Below are 20,338 nucleotides of genomic sequence, written 5' to 3'. Positions count from 1 at the left end.
GCTGGTTGGGGAGTCTAGGACTAGGGGGCATCGTCTAAAAATTAGAGCCAGGAGTGAAGTTAGGAAACACTTCTACACACAAAGGGTGGTAGAAGTTTGGAATTCTCTTCCGCAAACGGCAATTGATGCTAGATCAATTAATTTTAAATCTGAGATTGATAGCTTTTTGATTACCAAAGGTATTAAGGGACATGGGGCAAAGACAGGTACATGGAGTTAGGTCGCAGATCAGCCATGATCTCATTGAATGGTGGAACAGGCTCGAGGGGCTGAATGGCCTCCTCCTGTTCCTATGTTCTTACGAGGACAGGTTGCAAAGACTTGGCTTGTATAGAATAATATAGAGTAATAGAAGATTAAGGGGTGATATAATTGAGGTGTTTTAAGATGATTAAAGGAGTTGATAGGGTAGAGGGAGAGAAACTATTTCCTTTGGTGGGGTGGGGGGGAGTCCAGAACAACAATTCACACCACGCATAACCTTAAAATTAGAGCTCAGCCATTCAGGGGTGATGTCCGGGCGCATTCCTTCACACAAAGGGTGATGTAAAAAGACTACTGAGCACTGGGTTTGAGTATAAAACAAGGTTTTAATCAACTGTTTCACAACCATGAGATTCTAGGTACATCACTAGTTCCTGGTTACAGAAACATCCTGAGCAAGCTGGGCCCACACCTGAGTATTTATACTCCTTGGACGGCGCCACCAGCTGGCTGCCCAGTGTTACTTCATGAGTTATTTCTTCATGAATGATGAGATTCATGACAAAGGGCGGTGGAAATCTGGAACTCTCCCCCCCCCAAAAAGCTGTCGAGGCTGGGGGTCAATTGAAAATTTCAAAACTGAGATTGATAAGATGCTTGGGCGAGGGTATGAAGCGTTATGGAACCAATGTGGGTAGATGGAATGTCCAGTTACCATACCAGCTGCTAGAGTCCAAAGTTACCATGTTGCTAAAATGGAGTAATGTTCGGAACCCTTGACAGTTACTCTTTTACTGGGGTGCAAAGACCCGAGGCAACAGGCAACCAAGTAACAGGTGGCTAAGTGAATGGTGGAAGGTATCCTGCACCTCCCAAACCGGTGACCTCTTCCACCTAGAAGGACAAGGGCAGCAGGCACGTGGGAACACCACCACCTCCAAGTTCCCCTCCAAGTCACACACCATCCTGACTTGGAGGTCTATCGGCCGAGCCTTCATCGTCGCTGGGTCAAAATCCTGGAACTCCCTCCCTAACAGCACTGTGGGAGTACCTTCACCACACGGACTGCATCGGTTCAAGAAGGCGGCTCACCACCACCTTCTCGAGGGCAATTAGGGATGGGCAATAAATGCCGGCCTCGCCAGCGACACCCACATCCCGAGAACGAATGTTTTTAAAAATAGGTTGTACTAACCACATGGTCGATGTGCAAAAATTATTCGGGGACAATTTTTGCAGACAATAAGACAACTAAAAAAAGTAATTAAAAAAAAGTTCAAACCAGGCTTTGCAAACACATAAATACACGTCACCTTTATTATCGTTTTTATGCCTACTTCAACATTCATGACTCTTTAAGATATGTTCTCCACCCACTCCTTCTCCAAGCATTCAGACTGCTTCAGATAGAGTCTCTCCGTCTTGGTGTGTGAACTGGTATTTACTTTGGCGAACTCGGTTTCGAGCAGGGCAGGATCCAGTTTAAAAAAAACCCAAAAGAAGTCCTGTCCAGAATATTAAGATACCTTTGGGGGAGGGTGATTAATTAGCCTTTCCATTTCCTCAGGTTTAAAGTTTTGATTAGATGTGCAATAATATACAGAATTAACACTAACAAACATATTCTTGAAATACTACAATATCTTGGTAAAAAAAATAGCGAGAATTAGAAATGTATCGTACATAAAATGGTCACCCTTTGATGCTTGTGCTGCAAAGTTGAGCAACAGACTATCAGACATCAAGAAATATGAAAACATACTGAAAATTTTGATGAGCATTTCAATTCCAAGTGCTTACTATTTTTTTTTACTCAATCATATTCCAGCTTTTAGAAATAACACTGAAACACTGGCTAGTATATTTGAAAGGGTGTGTGGGGGGAAAAAAACATTCGTTGCGAGGGACTTCTAACACAATTACCAGGGAATCAGTGCAGGCGACACACTTGAATCTCTTAGAAAGGCAGGTGAACTGAAGGACGCACTCGTATCAGCTTGTAAGTTCCGTCTGCGCTGAAGGTATGTCTGGTTAAACTTAGCGAACATGTTCTATTTGAGCACATTTAGAGTTTTGATTGCGCCTCTGTGTTGTATTTGGGCGGTGATTCCAACTCCTCCATTTTCTTCTTGGCTCTTTGCTTTTCCTCAAACTCGGCTTCTATTTGCAAGGGATCCACATAAGTGTAGAAATAGGCCATGATGGCGAATACTATGCAGACGGTAATCAGCAGAGTGGCGAACAAGATATACTCCGCCCACTGCGCGAGGGAGAAAAGATAATAACAATTAGCAGTGGGACAAATCCGCTCTCTCTCTCCCATGTGACAAAAAGCGCAAAAAAAGGAAAATGCCGACCATTTATACGGCGGACCATTAGGAACCTTTTGTATTCCAGGGGCCCATTCAAATTATTTATAATCCAGAGTCATGACTCAACTCCCACTTCATGTTGGAGTCAGTTAAGACCCAATTCACACCACGCAAATTTATTATCAGTCTGACACCAAAACCATGTTGCTCTGACAATAAATTTGAACACCTGGAATTGCATTTTTTTATTTTCCGTTTTGTAAACACTTTTATGCCCTGGTCAACACATAGCTGAATCTGGAGAGTCACATTTTTTATCCCGACTTTATTTCCAGTTCATAAGAACATAAGAATTCAGAGCAGGAGTCGGCCATTCAATAAGATCATGGCTGATCTTCGACCTCAACTCCACTTTCCTGCCCCATCCCCATATCCTTTGATTCCCCTCGAGTCCAAAAATCTATCGATCTCAGCCTTGAATATACTCAAAGACTCAGAAATCACAGCCCTCTGGGGCAGAGAATTCCAAAGATTCACAACCCTCTGAGTGAAGAAATTCCTCCTCATCTCAGTCCTAAGTGGCCGGCCCCTTATCCTGAGACTATGCCCCCTAGTTCTAAACTCCCCAGCCAGGGGAAACAACCTCTCAGCATCTACCCTGTCAATCCCCCTCTGAATTTTATACATTTCAATGAGATCACCTCTCATTTTTCTAAACTCCAGAGAGTATAGGCCCGGCCTACACCGACAAAATGAACTCCTGGCCTCTGCGGAAGTAAAAAGAGGTACCAGCTTCCATACTATTAGCAATGCTCTGTGGATTTATTTAGTTCCCAATATTCACATACCTGTTCCTGAATAGATGAAGCTTCCGCTACTATGAGGACAATAATGTTACCAAATGCATTAGTCAACAGCCAACCAGCCTGGAGTACGGACTTCATGTTGGGCGGCGCCTGGAAAGCATCAATAAAAACAATAACTCTTCTGGGCGGTGGCAACAGGTACAGAATGCAGAAAACGTACTGTAAATGTTAATAGGGTAATAAAAATGGAAGAGGAAATTGACGATAATATAATGAACTAAACACAGCATTGTAGGTGACCATATTTTCTAAACCGAATCCGGAGTCACACAGGGTGGGAGCACAGTAAAGCAGTCGGGACTCTTTTCAAGAAAACCGGCACGACGACCTTGTGGCTTCTGCTAGTGGAATACGTGTAGAGACAGCACCATTTTCACTTTACACCGAATCTCGAATCTTGCGCGTGTTCTGGCAATAGTGCTGTACCATCCATACTCGTCCCCGACTACCCGAACTTTTACATTTCTCAATTTTAAATCTGTTCCAAACAGACTGAGGTTTTCCCTACAAGGTGTGAGACACCCTCTGTCTCAGAAGGTTTGAGAAACCTCTTCCCGGTGGGAGAATTTAGGGCTTGCCTTATTCAGTTAAAAAAAACACGATGCACCATCCTAATCTCAGGTAAAGTAAATCCACCCGCCCACCAGCTCTCACCGCGCCCTCGGCTTCTCCCGCACATTTTAAAGGTTCCGCCCTTCGGTCATGATTAGCTGAAACGTGGGGTCAGGTGACCCAATCCCCCAGAGTGCAGTGCGGCCCGAGCTATCGATGGGGCCCTTTCTCCACCACACTGCATTGTGGGAAGGCGGAGCCGCCATCGTCGCCTCCATTCAACCGGCTCCTGGAATCCGCTCCCGAGCCCAAACCGAGCGGGAACGGGCCGAGAATCTCCCCCCCAGGGTTTCTGTACATTCACGTTTAAAGAAACAAAGGCCGCGATTTTGCCGGCACTCAGCGGATGGGATGGGTGGCGGGTCAGCCATGAAATTTAAAATGATTGACAGCGGGTCAGGAACCCGCTGCCAAAATGCGCACACCTGCATTTCACGATGTCGGGTCTGCCAGCGCTGAGCAGTCCCGATAGGCAGCAATTCAAGTAATTAGTGGCTTGTTTACGGCCATTTAATGCTTTTTTCCCAGCTTTTTGAATTTGACAGGTTGCCTACTGGTTTCCCGCTGTGCCTAAACCTCGTCTGTGAAGCTGAGGCAGGAGGTCACTGGCCATTGAATCAGCTGATGAGTTGACAGCTTCAAATGTCAATTCAAAGCTCCCAACTGATTGAGAAATGTTCCCTCAACCACTAGCTTCTCTAAACTGCATTTCCACTACAGATTCAGGATGCTACAAGTCTTTACATAAGTCTCCATGCAATCCGACCTCATTACCTCTCCCACCATTGACAGATCGCTTCTGTCATCGCTACTTCACCTGCCATCTATTCCATCAGCATGGGCGCACTTTATATTCTCTCACCTTGGTCCTCAGAACCTGACCACGATCAGCCCCAACACCAGTGTCACAAGGCACACCAGCAGCACCAACAACCACACCAACCTTCTCCACAATTCACATTTCATTTCATCTGACATCTTTCTGCCCAATCCATGGATCTACTTATATCCTCCTAAAGTACATTAGCTCCGTCTTAAAAAGTGATGAGTATTACTGGGTTAATAACAGGATTGAAAGTTAGAAATACTCCGTGGAAATATTACCGATCTTATTCTGGATAATTGATCTGTGGAGCCTCACTGGTCAGGGTCCAGTAATGTATGGCACAATATTAGGTATCTATCGACCTGGATAAAAATTTGAATGGTTAGCTCTTGTTGGAAGCTCTGACGGACCATGGGTCTCTTGGAAGGATCAATCTCTAACGGCCCAAATATTTCCTCTCACTCCATGCTTTCCAGATGGTGACACAGCCTTCGGACAGTGAACGGTAGATATACTGGAAGTTCACAACACTCTGAATTTTTTTTGCCGTTAAAAAATTGTTACCCACCTGCGAGTAGGAGAACTCGAGACCAGTGACGGAGAAAACCACTTCACCAGTTGTGATGAGAAGGTACTGGGGAATCTGCCATGCCATGTGATAAGTGTTTGCTCCAATGTCTTCAACGTAATTTAATTTAAAGTTATCGGTGAGACACTGAACAGACAAAACATACAACAGTGTCACCAACATGGAAATAATATCACACAAATTGAAAGTCACTGTATCTGTATTAACCGTACCCCACTAAGTAAGGTAAAGTATACAGTAAATATGCATCGTAGGAACATAGGGACAGAAGGAGGCCATTCAGCCCCTCGAGCCTGTTCCGCCATTCAATTAGATCATGGCTGATCTGTATCTTAACTCTATCTTGAGCACAGAGATTGGAGACAGAGCTGGGAGAATGCAATCGGAGCGGATCGCAAGCAGAGTGGAAGAATTTGGTGGAGAGGAGGGAGTTGGTTGGGACGTCTGACTGAAAAGGAGGAGTTCCTCGGAGTCCACATCACGGAAGACCTCTCCTGGTCCCTCAATACCTCCTCTCTGGTGAAGAAGGCCCAGCAGCACCTATATTTCCTAAGGAGGCTGAAGGGATGTAACCTGTCACCCCTGATCCTCTCTAACTTTTACCGCTGCACAATAGAGAGCATCCTGACGAACTGTATCAGTGTGGTATGGCAGCTGTAGCTACTATGACCGGAAAGCCCTGCAGCGGGTAGTCAAAACTGCCCAACGCATTACCGGCACCCGGCTACCGACCATAGAGCACATATACCAGAAACGCTGTTTACGGAGGTCACGGTCCATCATCAAAGACCCCACCCACCCCAGCCACAGTCTGTTCGCCCTCCTACCATCTGGGAGACGCTACAGATGCATTCGCACCCGTACGACCAGATTTAGGAACAGCTTCTTTCCCAGGGCTGTCATCCTACTGAACTCCACAAATAAACTCTAAAGCCTGCACATCTGCCAATGCACTTTATTATGGTTATGTTTATGTTAATGTATTACAAGCCAAATGTATGTTGAATGTTTAAATGTCTTAATCTAAATGTACACTCTCGGGAGCCGCAAGCCTACATTTCGTTGTACTGCACTTGTGTACTAACAATGACAATAAAGTTGATTATGATTATGATTATGATGGAGCCACAGAACCCAAGGTTGCTAAGTTAATAGGCCCGAGAGCGGACCTGCAGGAGAGCAAGAGGAGTGGCTGCAGATAAAGGTAGGCCCGAGAGCCCAGAGGGAGCACGAGCGTCAGGGAGCGAGGCAAAAAACCTGAAGTGACATCAGCACAAGGGATGGAGCTGATTGGTGGGTAGCCGGTAATTGTTTTTTTTTAAGTCTTGAGTTTATTTCTATTAAGTTAGTTAATAGTCTATTAAGTAGAGGCGTGGCAGGGCAGCTCAGTCCCATGGAATGCACATCCTGTGCCATGTGGGGAATCCAAGACGCTTCCCATGTCCTGGACAACCACTTGTACAGGAGGTGTCGTCAGCTGGAGGATCTCGAGCTCTGGCTTTCGGAACTTGAGCAGCAGCTGGCGTCACAGTGGTGCATCCGCAAGGCTGAGAGCTACGTGGATAACATGTTTCAGGAGCTGGTCACCCTGCAGCGTAAGAGTGTGCAGGCAGAGAGGGAATGGGTGACCATCAGACAGACAAGGAGGACCAGGCAGGTAGTGCAGGAGTCCCCTGAGTGAATCTCACTCTCTAATCAGTATACTGGTGAGGGCGATGGTTCCTCTGTGGAGTACAGCCAGAGCTAAGTCCATGGCACCACGGGTGGCTCAGCGGTACAGGTGGGGAAGGAGGAAGATTGGGAAAGCAATAGTGATAGGAGATTCGATAGTTAGAGGAGCAGACAGGTGTTTCTGCAGCCGCAGGTGTGACTCCAGGATGGTATGTTGCCTCCCTGGTGCCAGAGTCAAGGATGTCACTGAGTGGCTGCAGAACTTTCTGAGGGGGGAGGGTGAACAGCCAGAGGTCGTGGTCCACAACGATACCAACGACATAGGTAGAAAGAGGGATGAAGTCCTGCAGGCAGATTTCAGGGACCTAGGAAATAGATTAAAAAGCAGGACCTCAAAGGTAGTAATCTCCGGATTGCTCCCGGTGCCACGAGCTAGTGAGTATAGAAATAGGAGGATAGAGCAGATGAATGCGTGGCTGGAGAGATGGTGCAGGAGCGAGGGCTTTACAGTCCTGGGACATTGGGACCGGATCTGGGGGAGGTGGGGTTGTACAGGCCGGACAGGTTGCACCTCAACAGAGCCGGGACCAATGTCCTCGTGGGGAGGTTTGCTCGTGCTGTTGGGGAGGGTTTAAACTAATTTGGCAGGGGGATGGGCACCAGGATGTAACATTAGAAAGGAGAAACAAGGTGCACAAAGGATTGGGAGAGACAGAGAGTACTAGAGTAAGAAATAGTAAGGTATTAGGTGGGGTCAGACTAAGAGAGAATACAAGAAGGTCTAAGGTGGGTTTACAGTGCATGTGTGCAAATGTACGAAGTGTAGTAAACAAGGTTGGTGAGCTGCAGGCGCAAATAGCCACATGGGAATATGATGTTGTGGCAATAACTAAGACCTGGCTCAAAAAAGGACAGGATTGGGTACTAAATATTCCTGGATATAAGGTGTTCAGAAAAGATAGGGAAGGAAAGAAAGAAGGTGGGGTGGCAGTATTGATTAAGGAGAATATTACAGTGTTGGAGAGAGAGGATGTCCTGGAGGGGTCAAGGACAGAATCTATTTGGTTAGAGTTAGGAAACAATAGAGGTGCCATTACACTACTCGGTGTATTCTATAGGCCACCAACTAGTGGGAAGATATAGAGGAGCAAATCTGCAGAGAAATTACAGAGAGGTGCAAAAACTATAGAGCAGTAATAATGGGGGACTTCAATTATCCTAATATAGACTGGGATTCGTAGCTTGAGGCATAGTGTACAAAAGCAAGGAAGTTACGATGAACCTTTATAAAACACTGGTTCGGTCTCCAACTGGAGTACTGTGTCCAATTCTGGGCACCGCACTTTAGGAAGGATGTGAAGGCCTTAGAGAGGGTGCAGAAAAGATTTACGAGAATGGTTCCAGGGATGAGGGACTTCAGTTACGTGGATAGACTGGAGAAGCTGGGATTGTTCTCCTTAGAGCAGAGAAGGTTGAGAGGAGATTTGATGGAGGTGTTCAAAATCATGAGGGGTCTAGACAGAGTAGATAGAGAGAAACTGTTCCCATTATGGGAAGGGTCGAGAACCAGAGGCCACAGATTTAAGGTGATTGGCAGAAGAAGCAAAGGTGACACGAGGAAAAACTATTTTACGCAGCGAGTGGTTAGGATCTGGAATGCACTGCCTGAAAGGGTGGTGGAGGCAGATTCAATCATGGCTTTCAAAAGGGAATTGGATAAATACCTGAAGGAAAAAATGTGCAGGGCTACGGGGAAAGGGCAGGGGAGTGGGACTAGATGAAGTGCTCTTGCAGAGAGCCGGCACGGGCTCGACGGGCTGAATGGCCTCCTTCTGTGCTGTAACCAATCTATGATTCTACCCGCCTTGGTTCCATAACCCTTAATACCCTTGCCTAACAAAAATCTATCAATCTCAATTTTGAACTTTTCAATTCACCCCCCAGCCTCAACAGCTTTTTGGGGGAGAGAGTTCCAGATTTCCACCATCCTTTGTGTGAAGAAGTGCTTCCTGACATCGCCCCTGAACGGCCTGGCTCTAATTTTAAGGTTCTGCCCCCTTGTTCTGGACTCCCCCCACCAGAGGAAATAGTTTCTCTCTCTCTACCCTATCAACTCCTTTAATCAGCTTAAACACCTCGATTAGATCACCTCTTATACTCGAGGGAATATAAGCCTAGTCTGTGCAACCTGTCCTCGTAATTTAACCCTTTTAGCCCCAGTATCCTCAGGATAGATAATGGTGGATTCTCGAAGTCAGTGCTTCTTTTTAATTTCTGTAGTCAAATTTTGTAGTGGTTCGGGGCTCATAGCATTGTGATGCATAAGTTTCTCATAAACTATTAAAGTTAGGCATTTATTGTTGCTGTTGGTTGGAGCATGAAGCCAGACCGAGCTTGCTGTGTATCCCAGCAAACATGGACACCACATTGAAAAATCACCAAGATGCCATTAAACTATGTCTTGGCCAATATTTATCCCTCAACCAACATCACTAAAACGGACTATCTGGTCATGTATCTCATTGCTGCTGTGTTTCCCTACATTACAACAGTGACTACATTCTCAAAAGTACTTCATTGGCTGTAAAGCGCTTTGGGACGTCCTGAGGTTGTAAAAGGCGCTGCAGAAATTCACGTTCCTCTAAAGAATTTGAATTGTCATTTCAAAAATCTTAAAAGTGATTGTTTTCTCTCCCCCTCTGTTTAGGATGATGAGGTTACCCGTTCCCAGGAGTCTGTCAATGTCATTCTAAAAAAACAAGCAATAATCTCTGCGGGTAAATACTTCGGCCCCATTCGGTTCCTTCCTTGATGCTCTAGCTAAGGCCAGGAACTCAACAGCCTTGCTCTCTGTGGTACATAGGAGCAGGAGGAGGCCACTTAGCCCCTCGAGCCTGTTCAATGAGATCGTGGCTGATCTGCAACCTAACTCCAACTACCCGCCTTTGCCCTATAGCCCTTAATACCTTTGGTTAAAGAAAATCTATCAATCTCAGATTTAAAATAAACAATTGATCTGGCATCAATTGCCATTTGCAGAAGAGAGTTCCAAACTTCTACCACCCTTTGTGTGTAGAAGTGTTTCCTAATTTCACTCCTGAAAGGTCTGGCTCTAATTTTTAGACTATGCCCCCTAGTCCTAGACTCCCCAACCAAAAGGGAAATAGTTTCACTCTGTCTAGCCTATCTGTTCCCCTTAATATCTTGAAAACTTTGATCAGATCACTGCTCAACCTTCTAAATTCCAGGGAATACAACCCTAGTTTGTGTAATCTCTCCTCGTAATTTAACCCTTGGAGTCCGGGTATCATTCTGGTAAACCTACGCTGCACTCCCTCCATGGCCAATATATCCTTCCTAAGGTGTGGTGCCCAGAACTGCTCCCAGTGCTCCAGGTGTGGTCTAACCAGGGCTTTGTACAGCTGCAGCATAACTTCTACCCCCTTGTATTCTAGTCCTCTCGATATAAAGGCCAACATTCCATTAGCCTTTTTGATGATTTACTGCACCTGTTCATGACATTTTAATGATCTATGTATTGATGCAGTAACGTGTTGCATGGCCAGTTCGCCTGCATCTATGTAGATTTTAGTAAAAATGTTTTTAAAAAAGTATAATAGCAGCTTTGTGTTCAAAATTAACATTCATTTTGCCGGGTCACTATCTTTAATACAACCAAATATTCAGCTGCTTAAAACAACAACAACTTGTACTTATACAGTGCCTTAAACATAGTAAAACATCCCAAGGTGCTTCACAGGAGCCATTATTAGACAAAAATTGACACTGAGCCACATAAGGAGATATTAGGACAGGTGACCAAAAGCTTGGTCAAAGAGGTTAGGTTTTAAGGAGCGTCTTAAAGGAGGAGAGAGAGAGGCGGAGAGGTTTAGGGAGGGAATTCCAGAGCTTAGTGTCGAGGGGGCTGAAGACACGGCCGCCAATGGTGGAGTAAAGAAAATCGGGGGGGGGGGGATGCGCAAGAGGCCAGAATTGGAGGAGCACAGAGATCTCGACGGGTTGTAGGTCTGGAGGAGGTTACAGAGAGAGGAAGAATGTTTTTAGCTGGGAACAACAGTTTTAAGAATAAAATTCTAGTAAACTTCCCACATGAAAGGAGAACAGCAGGACACTCGTGCACTACGAACCGTTTCATTAATGACGATCGTGAAAGCGCTTCCGAAACCAAGTTCAGTGGACATCTGTGAACATTCCATTCCATTCACGCTATATTTGATCATTTTCCTGAGCCAAAAAGATAACAAAATTAGAACCTCAAGCTTGAACATTTCCACAGTCAACATTTGATCGCACTGACCACTTCTTTGCTCCTGTTCTCACTCCTTTGCCTTTCCCTCTTTGGCCTCCTGTGTTACTGAAACCAAATTGTACGCAAACTCCGGGAACGATGGGATAAATTCAGCGATCCCGTGCTCCCCGTGGGAAGCGGATCTTGAAGGGAGTGTGGCTGAAGATATGATTACAGCATCTCAATTCTGCAGTTCTTCAAACCGCTGGGAGTGCAGGATTGCTGAATTAGCCTCAGTATCTTAATTTACTACTGAGCACTGTGTGGTCCTCTGATCTAAACACTGACTTTGGCAACGTCAAATCTTAGTTGTCTCCCGATTTTCCTGCCTGTGAACAGGAGGAGGCCATTCAGCCCCCTCGAGCCTGTCCCGCCATTCAGTTAGATCACGGCTGATCTGTATCTTAACTCCATCCACCCGCCTTGGTTCCGTAACCCTTAATACTCTTACCTAACAAAAATCTATCAATCTCGGTTTTGAAATTTTCAATTGACCCCCCAGCCTCAACAGCCTTTTGGGGAAGAGAGTTCCAGATTTCCACCACCCTTTGTGTGGAGAAGTGCTTCCTGATATCACCCCTGAACGGCCTGGCTCTAATTTTAAGGTTGTGCCCCCTTGTTCTGGACTCCCCCCACCAGAGGAAATAGTTTCTCTCTCTACCCTATCAACTCCTTTAATCATCTTAAACACCTCGATTAGATCACCCCTTAATCTTCTATACTCAAGGGAATACAAGCCCAGTCTGTGCAAACTGTCCTGGTAATTTAACCCTTTTAGCCCCGGTATCATTCTGGTGAATCTGCGCTGCTCCCCCTCCGAGGCCGATATATCCTTCCTGAGGTGCGGGGCCCAGAACTGAACGCAGTTCCTACAGATGTGGTCTAACCAGGCTTTTATACGGCTGTAGCACAACTTCCACCCCTTTGTATTCCAGCCCCCTTATCTGAGGAAGGATATTCTTGCCATGGAAGGAGTTCAGCGAAGATTCACCAGACTGATACCTGGGATGGCGGGAATGACGTATGAGGAGAGATTGGGTCGATTGGGCTTGTACTCGCTGGAGTTTAGAAGAATGAGAGGGGATCTCATTGAAACTTATAAAATTCTGGCAGGACTGGACAGACTAGATGCAGGGAGGATGTTCCCGATGGTCGGGGAATCCAGAACCAAGGGTCACAGTCTAAGGATAAGGGGTAGGCCTTTTAGGACGGAAATGAGGAGGAATTTCTTCACCCAGAGAGTGGTGAACCTGTGGAATTCTCTACCACAGAAGGCAGTAGAAGCCAATTCATTAAATATATTCAAGAAGGAGTTGGATATATTTCTTAAGGCTAAAGAGATCAAGGGGTATGGGGAGAAACTTGGATGATCAGCCATGATCGCATTGAATGGCGGAGCAGGCTCGAGGGGCCGAATGGCCTACTCCTGCTCCTATCTTCTGTGTTTCTATGTCTATGAAATAAAGGCCAACATTCCATTAGCCTTTTGAATTATTTTTGTACCTGCCACTGGTTTCTGTATGCGGACCCCTGAATCTCTCTGCCCCTCCACAGTTCCCAGTTTCTTACCATTTTGAAAATATTCTGATCGATCTTCCTTAGGACCTCACTCTTCCCCACATTGAACTGCGTCTGCCACAGCTTTGCCCACTCACTGAATCTATCAATGCCCCTGTGCAACTTCCTGCTCCCGTCTACACCACTGACTGTGCCGCCTAACTTAGTGACGTCGGCAAACTTGGGGCATACAGTGCTCTATTCCTTCATCCAAGTCATTGATAAATATAGTGAAAAGCCAAGGCCCCGGCACAGATCCCTGGGGGGGGACACCACTCGTCACATCCCGCCAACCGGTGTACATACACCCGTTATCCCTACTCTCCGTCTTCTGCCTCCTAACAAATTCCATAGTTTTTCTTCTCAATCTGGGTGTTAAATAATTCAGAAAACAAAAGAAAACTGCATGGAAACAATGGCTAACAAATTTCATATTTAGTGCTCCATACGGTCATGGTGATATTTAGAAGAATATAGGCAGCCTATGCCTGATCCTGTGACGTAAGGTGACAGAGAAACGAACATTACGGTAATTTGAATTCTATGGTACAATAGCACTTCTGTTCAAAGGATATGGTGTAATATTATCTGGAGTAACACAGGCTATAAAGTATGTTTCCAGGATGTAACCCATCTTCTAAACTGGACGGGTTGCCCCCTCATCAAGGCAAAACTAGCAGTATAACTAACATTAGAGCAGTGACGTAAGAAAACTACGAGGCACTTGGTCTAAGCGTTAAACAAAGCTTTAATCAACTGTTTTACAACATGGAGATTTAGTTGTGTCCTTCACTAGTTCCTGTTAAGGAATGTCCTGAGCAAGCTGGGCCCATGCCCGAGTATTTATACTCTCCCTGGACAGCGCCACCAGCAGGCTGCCCAGTATTATTTCATAAGTCATTTCCACATGAATGGCAAGATTCATGTCAAGCAGTCATTGTGTACATGATCCAATAGTTAAAATGTAGGTAGGTCGTACATATGCTCCTTGGTATAAGTCAAACCATTCTATAACTTTGTGGAAGGGTTATATCTGTGAACAAACAGAAGTAATGGGCATGAGAAGACCACCTGGCCCATCAAGCCTGCCCCACATCCTAAGGCATTTGGTGTACAGGCAACCATTTTCAACAACAACAGCATCTTGCATTTATACAGCGCCTTTAACTTAGTACAACGTCCCAAGGCGCTTCACAGGAGCGATTATCAGACAAAATGTGAGAACCAAGACACATAGGGAGATATTAGGGTAGGTGACCAAAAGCTTGGTCAAAGAGGTGAGTTTTAAGGAATGTCTTAAAGGAGGAGAGAGAGGTGGAGAGGTTTAGGGAGGGAATTCCAGAGCTTGGGACCCAGGCAGCTGAAGGTACGGCCGCCAATAGTGGAGTGATTAAAATCTTGGATGCTCAAGAGGCCAGAATTAGAGGAGTGCAGAGATCTCAGAAGGTTGCGGGGCTGGAGGAGTTTACAGAGATAGGGAGAGGGGCGAGGAGGCCATGGAAGGATTTGAAAACAAAGATGAGAATTTTAAAATCGAGGCGTTGCTTAACCGGGAGCCAATGTAGGTCAGCGAGCACACACAGGGAGTGATGGACGAACGGGACTTGGTGCGAGTTAGGACATGGGCAGCCGAGCTTCGCATGACCTCCAGCAGCAGAGTTTCAGCAGCGGGTGAGCTGAGGCAGGGGGTGGAGTTGGGCGATGTTCCGGAGGTGGAGACAGGCGGTCTCAGCGATGCCGAGGATGTGTGGTCGGAAGCTCATTTCGGGGTCAAATAGGGCGACAACCAAGGTTTCGGTCTGGTTCATCCTCGGGCAGTTGCCAGGGAGAGGGATGGAGTCGGCGGCTTGGGAACGGAGTTTGTGGCATTTCACTTGCGTGGCAGAAGATTTATTATTATTATTATCGAGAGAATCACTTACTTTCCTCTAGTAAATATTGTATAGTTTGTTGCAGACATTCTGTCCAAACTTCCAAAATTAACACCACCCATTGTGATGTTCGTAACATTTGACAACGAAGTCACAAATCTGGAAAGAAGCCACATTTAATTGCATTTCAAAAATATTAAATAAAAGAATATTACACGGTAAATATGCTGAATTCAGATTAGCAAAAAATAGACACGAGAGTCATAATGTACAACAATTTGCATTTATATAGCGCCTTTAACTTAGTAAAACGTCCCAAGGCGCTTCACAGGAGCGATTATCAGACAAAATCTGGCACCGCGCCACTTAAGGTGATATTAGGGCAGGTGACCAAAAGCTTGGTCAAAGAGGTGGGTTTTAAGGAGCCTCTTAAAGGAGGAGAGATTGGTAGAGAGGCGGAGAGGTTTAGGGAGGGAATTCCAGAGCTCGGGGCCTCAGCAGCTGAAGGCACGGCCGCTGATCGTGGAGTGATGGAAATCGGGGGACACACAAGAGGCCAGAATTGGAGGAGCGCAGAGATCTGGGAGGGTTGTAGGGCTGGAGGAGTTTACAGAGATAGGGAGGGGTGAGGCCATGGAGGGGTTTGATCACAAGGATGAGAATTTTAAATTCGAGGTGTTGCCGGACCGGGAGCCGATGCGGGTCAGCGAGTACAGGGGGCGATGGGTGAACGGGGCTTGGTGCGAGTTAGGGTACGGGGCAGCAGAGTTTCGGATGAGCTGAAGTTTACGGCGGGTGGAAGGCGGAAGGCCGGCTAGTCTAAAGAAACATACCTGATGGCATTTTGTCCTTCCTCTGGTTTGGCGTTAATATCATTGAGCTGTGAAAAGAGGGTCATAGATTTCCACTTTAGCTTCAAAATATATTGTAGTTACACAGTGACAGTTCCTGTGTTCTGACCTTTCAATGGACTGGCGATGTAACAGGTTGGACTCTAGATCGATGGGACTCAGATTTACATCTGAGACTTCTTTCCTGGTGGATCCCCTAATCTGAACTACAACCATCTGGCAAAGCACCAAACCTTGGTGAGCTCCAATCTGTATTACTCCTTTGAGACCCGCAGTATTCAACTCAGACCTGCAGACAAGGAAAGCCCTGGATATACGCACTCAGGTTGGAAGAGTGCAACAAGACACCTGATAGGGGGTCAAATTTATGAGCCAGGATCCACTGTGTTGTTATCCAGTGCAGCAGGGCGCAGATCTGCACTTGTGGTTACCCCGCCTGTGAGTTCCCAATCTCGGTCTGCATACCCATTATCCCGACTCCCTAACCCTAATCCTACCTCCTAACCAATTCCCTAGTTTTTCTTCTTAATCACCTGGGTGTTAAATTGCAGAATAACTCAGAAATCAAAACAAGACGATGCTGGTGTGCATGGAAGCAAATAGCTAACGAATTTCATATTTGGTGGTACGTACTGCCACGGTGATGTTTACAGTCATACAGGCAGGTTATTGCAAGGGGGTTGGAGTATAAGAGTAAGGAAGTCTTGCTACAATTGTACAGGGCTTTGGTGAGACCACACCTGGAGTCCTGGGCACAGTTTTGGTCTCCTTATCTGAGGCAGGACATACTTGCCTTAGAGGCGGTGCAACGAAGGTTCACTGGATTGATTCCTGGGTTGAGAGGGTTGTCCTATGAGGAGAGATTGAGTAGATTGGGCCTATACTCTCTGGAGTTTAGAAGAATGAGAGGTGAAATTATTGAAACATACAAGATTCTGAGGGGGATTGACAGGGTGGATGCTGAGAGGATGTTTCCCCCTGGCTGGAGAGTCTAGAACCAGGGGTCACAGTCTCAGGATAAGGGGTTGGCTTTTTAAGTCTTAGATGAGGAGAAATTTCTTCACTCAGAGGGTGGTGAATCTTTGGAATTCTCTACCCCAGAGGGCTGTGGAGACTCAGTCGTTGAGTATATTCAAGACTGAGATCGATAGATTTTTGGACTCTAGGGGAATCAAGGGATATGGGGATCAAGCGGGAAAGTGGAGTTGAGGTAGATGATCAGCCATGATCTTATTGAATGGCGGAGCAGGTTCGAGGGGTCGTATGGCCGACTCCTGCTCCTAATGTTCTTGATGCCTTATCCTGTGATGTACAGTGATGCAAAACAAATATCACTTTAGTTTGAATTCCATGGTACAATAGCACTCCTGCTCAAAGCATAGGTGTAATATTATCTGGAATGACACAGGCTATAAAGTATGTTTCCAGGGTGTAACCCATCTGCTACACTGGACAGATTTCCCTCAGATCAAGCCAAAAGCAGCAGCGTAACTAACATTAGAGCTACGTCACTGTGTATGTGATCCAATAGTTAAAACGTAGGTAGATCGTAAATATCGTCCTTGGCCTAAGGAAAACCATTCTATAACTTTGTTTCTAGCCTTCATTCATGTGGGAGGTTTCCATACTATGGATGGAACGCTTCATCACTCGCTGTTGTCATAAGGCACCAGTCAGTCAAGCGTAACATAGTAACTTACAGAGCAGGGATTGCATTAGCTTACACCGATAACGTGCCTTTGTCACTGTGAATTTTTCACTTCCCACACCAGACATCCTGTGGTCTCTCTGACTGAAATTGCCAACGTGCGCTAAACTACGGGCTGTTTCCACTGAGGACTCACACTCGTTAAGAAGGGGGTTTTTGACGGCCCAAACACATTTCATACTCCAACCCTGGGGGCTGGACTCAAACTGAGGTACCAGAGGCGAAATCTGCCTGACACGCATAGCTATCACGCTTTGTTTGCAATTTCAGATCGTGCCCTTGTTAGTGAAATAGAAATTCATGTTTAAGAAATATTCAGCTAGAGGTTCTGAGCACTTTTTCTTTAATAATAATATTGCATTTTACTCATGATATCTGCAGAAATGCACTAACCCATTCCACATCAGTGTTCGGAGAGTTTGTTATGAGGAGGGTATGACGGAAAGCAGCCCTAATTTTAGCTGGATAGGTCGTTGTCATGTTCCCATACAGAACCTGGACATTCTTTACACTGGTTGCTGTAACAGTGATATATTTAGTGGCCTAGAAAAGAAAGAGCTAAACATTACATTGACAAAAAAGCAAGACATTCTCAAGATGCAGGTTTGTTTTTAACGGCGTCAGTTGTTTTGTGATTCTATCTACAGGAAACTCTCGTTTAAACGGCACCTAAATATCCAGAATTCTCTGTTAACCGGCAAAATTCTCACTCCGAAAACAACACCTCAATAACCGGCAATGTTGCCGAGTCCGAGTCCGAGTCTCCCGCGGTGGCCGAGTTAGTCAGTGGGGGCAGTTCTCCAAACTTCCACTACTCGGCTTCTTGGCGCTGTGGGGAGTCATTAAAGAGTTATGGATTCCCCTCAACTGGCAGTGCTGTACTCAATCAAGCATCTTCCACCATCCATTTAACACTACATTCTGTAGGTGAGTACCCAATTACTGTATACTGCACATTTCTTGATTTTTTTGTTTTTGTATGTTAAAAATAGCCTCGGTAGATAACCCTCTCCGTCATCCGGAATTTTAAATCAACCGGCAACACGCCGGTCCCGTCGGTGCCGGATACCAAAGAGTTTCCTGTATTGTAAATTTAAGTATTTGGGTTTATGTTGACGGCACCTCCCAGCCTCATGGCCTCTGTCACTTGAGAAGGACAAGAGAGGCAACATAATGGGAACACCTTCACCTCAAGGTCCCCCTCCAAGTCACACACCTTCTTATCTTGGCCGTTGACCAACGTTCCTTCACCAACGCCGAGATTCCCTACCTAACCACCACTTTGTCTGTCAGCCGTGGCTCAGTGGGCAGCACCCTCGCCTCTGAGCCAGAATTATTGTGGGTTCCAGTCCCACTCCAGAGACTCGAGCAGAAAACTCTAAGCTGACGCTCCAGTGCAGTACTGAGACGTTAAACCGAGGCCCCGTCTGCTCTCTCAGATGGACTTAAAAGATCCCACGGCCACTATTTCGAAGAAGAGCAGGGGAGTTCTCCCCGGTGTCCTGGGGCCAATATTTATCCCTCAACCAACATCACTATAAGAGATTATCTGGTCATTATCACATTGCTGTTTGTAGGAGCTTGCTGTGCGCAAATTGGCTGCCACGTTTCCTACATTACAACAGTGACTACACTTCAAAAAGTACTTCATTGGCTGTAAAGCGCTTTGGGACGTCTGGTGGTCATGAAAGGTGCTGTATAAATGCAAGTCTTCCTTGGAGTTTGATTATCACAAGGATAGCCGCAACTCAAGGAGAAGGCACAGAACCACCTGCTCTTGCGCATCCCTAATTTCCATCACTCCACCATTGGCCGTGCCATCAGCTGCTAAGGCCCTAAGCTCTGGAATTCCCTCCCTAAACCTCTCCGCCTCACTACCTCTGTCTCCTCTTTTAAGAAGTTCCTTAAAACCTACCTCTTTAGCCAAGCTTTTGGTCACCTGTCCTAATATCTCCTTCTTTGTTTCAATGTCAAATTGTGTTTGATAATCGCCCCTGTGAATCGCCCCGGGATGTTAAAGGTGCTATATAAATGCACGCTGTTGCTGTTCTCCAGGATGCCGGTGACTTAGGAGCGTAACTACAGGTGTATCAGGCATGCAGCTGTAACCTTGTTTGCTCCCCATGCACCCTGTGCCGGGCCGTAGTGGGGAACGGGCCTGTGCCAGGAGGGGACCCAGGCCAGGAAATGCCGGGCCAGGCGCACTCATGCCTCAGGAGGCGCAGCGCGCCTACAACTGTCAAGCTCTCCGCTATTAATTCTGAAGCCCGACAGGACGACATGAAAGGAAAATCATCACCAGTTCCTTCCCCAGTTCCAGCTCCCAAGAGGAGATCAGGCAGGGCCTTTATTCACATAATAAAGTGTTTCCGGCAAAGTGACAACGTTTTGAAAGGGTTGGAGAACGTCAATGGAAATTAAACCCATTCCAGTCATTTAATCTCCCATAAACTCGGACAACTGCGGAAACATTTTTTTTACGCAGCGAGTTGTTGTGATCTGGAATGCGCTGCCTGAAAGGGCGGTGGAAGCAGATTCAATAGTAACTTTCAAAAGGGAATTGGATAAATACTTGAAAAGGAATTTTTTTTTTACATGGCTCTGGGGAAAGTGTGGGACTAATTGGAGAGCCCTTTCAAAGAGCCGGCACAGGCACGATGGGCCGAATGGCCTCTCTCTGTGCTATATCGTTCTATGATACTATGACTCATTTATAAGGTTTTAGACTTTTTAAACCAAAATACACATTTTGCAATGTGCCGGGAGAAGCTGGGGTCGTTCTCCTTCGAGCAGAGATGGTTAAGAGGAGATTTAATCGAGGTGTTCAAAATCATGAAGGGTCCTGATAGAGTAAATAAGGAGAAACTGTTTCCAGTGGCAGGAGGGTCGGTAACCAGAGGACGCAGATTTAAGGTAATTGGCAAAAGAACCAGAGGGGGAGATGAGGAGACTTTTTTTTACA

At 46.0% G+C, this 20,338-nt stretch overlaps 1 protein-coding gene across 1 annotated transcript in view; it reads right to left on the bottom strand.

Moving 5' to 3' along the window:
- Positions 1-1,497: 1,497 nt before the first annotated feature.
- Positions 1,498-20,338, bottom strand: part of LOC147111437 (solute carrier family 15 member 1-like) — an 88,746-nt gene continuing 69,905 nt past the window's right edge. Inside the window, exons 17-23 of the mRNA XM_085999886.1 lie at positions 17,770-17,919; positions 15,651-15,697; positions 14,869-14,976; positions 11,229-11,325; positions 5,389-5,535; positions 3,365-3,472; positions 1,498-2,464 (exon numbers count right to left, since the gene is read on the bottom strand). Of these exons, the coding sequence (XP_085856012.1) occupies positions 2,270-2,464; positions 3,365-3,472; positions 5,389-5,535; positions 11,229-11,325; positions 14,869-14,976; positions 15,651-15,697; positions 17,770-17,919 (852 nt within the window). The 3' untranslated portion in view covers positions 1,498-2,269. The remainder of the gene's footprint in view (positions 2,465-3,364; positions 3,473-5,388; positions 5,536-11,228; positions 11,326-14,868; positions 14,977-15,650; positions 15,698-17,769; positions 17,920-20,338) is intronic.

The sequence above is a fragment of the Somniosus microcephalus genome, chromosome 10 (assembly GCF_052327205.1).
Source record: "Somniosus microcephalus isolate GS21.2 chromosome 10, FLI_Smic_1.0, whole genome shotgun sequence".
In the NCBI taxonomy this organism is placed as follows: domain Eukaryota; kingdom Metazoa; phylum Chordata; class Chondrichthyes; order Squaliformes; family Somniosidae; genus Somniosus; species Somniosus microcephalus.
Note: the sequence above shows the minus strand (reverse complement) of the source record. Positions and strands in the feature narration are given on the sequence as shown.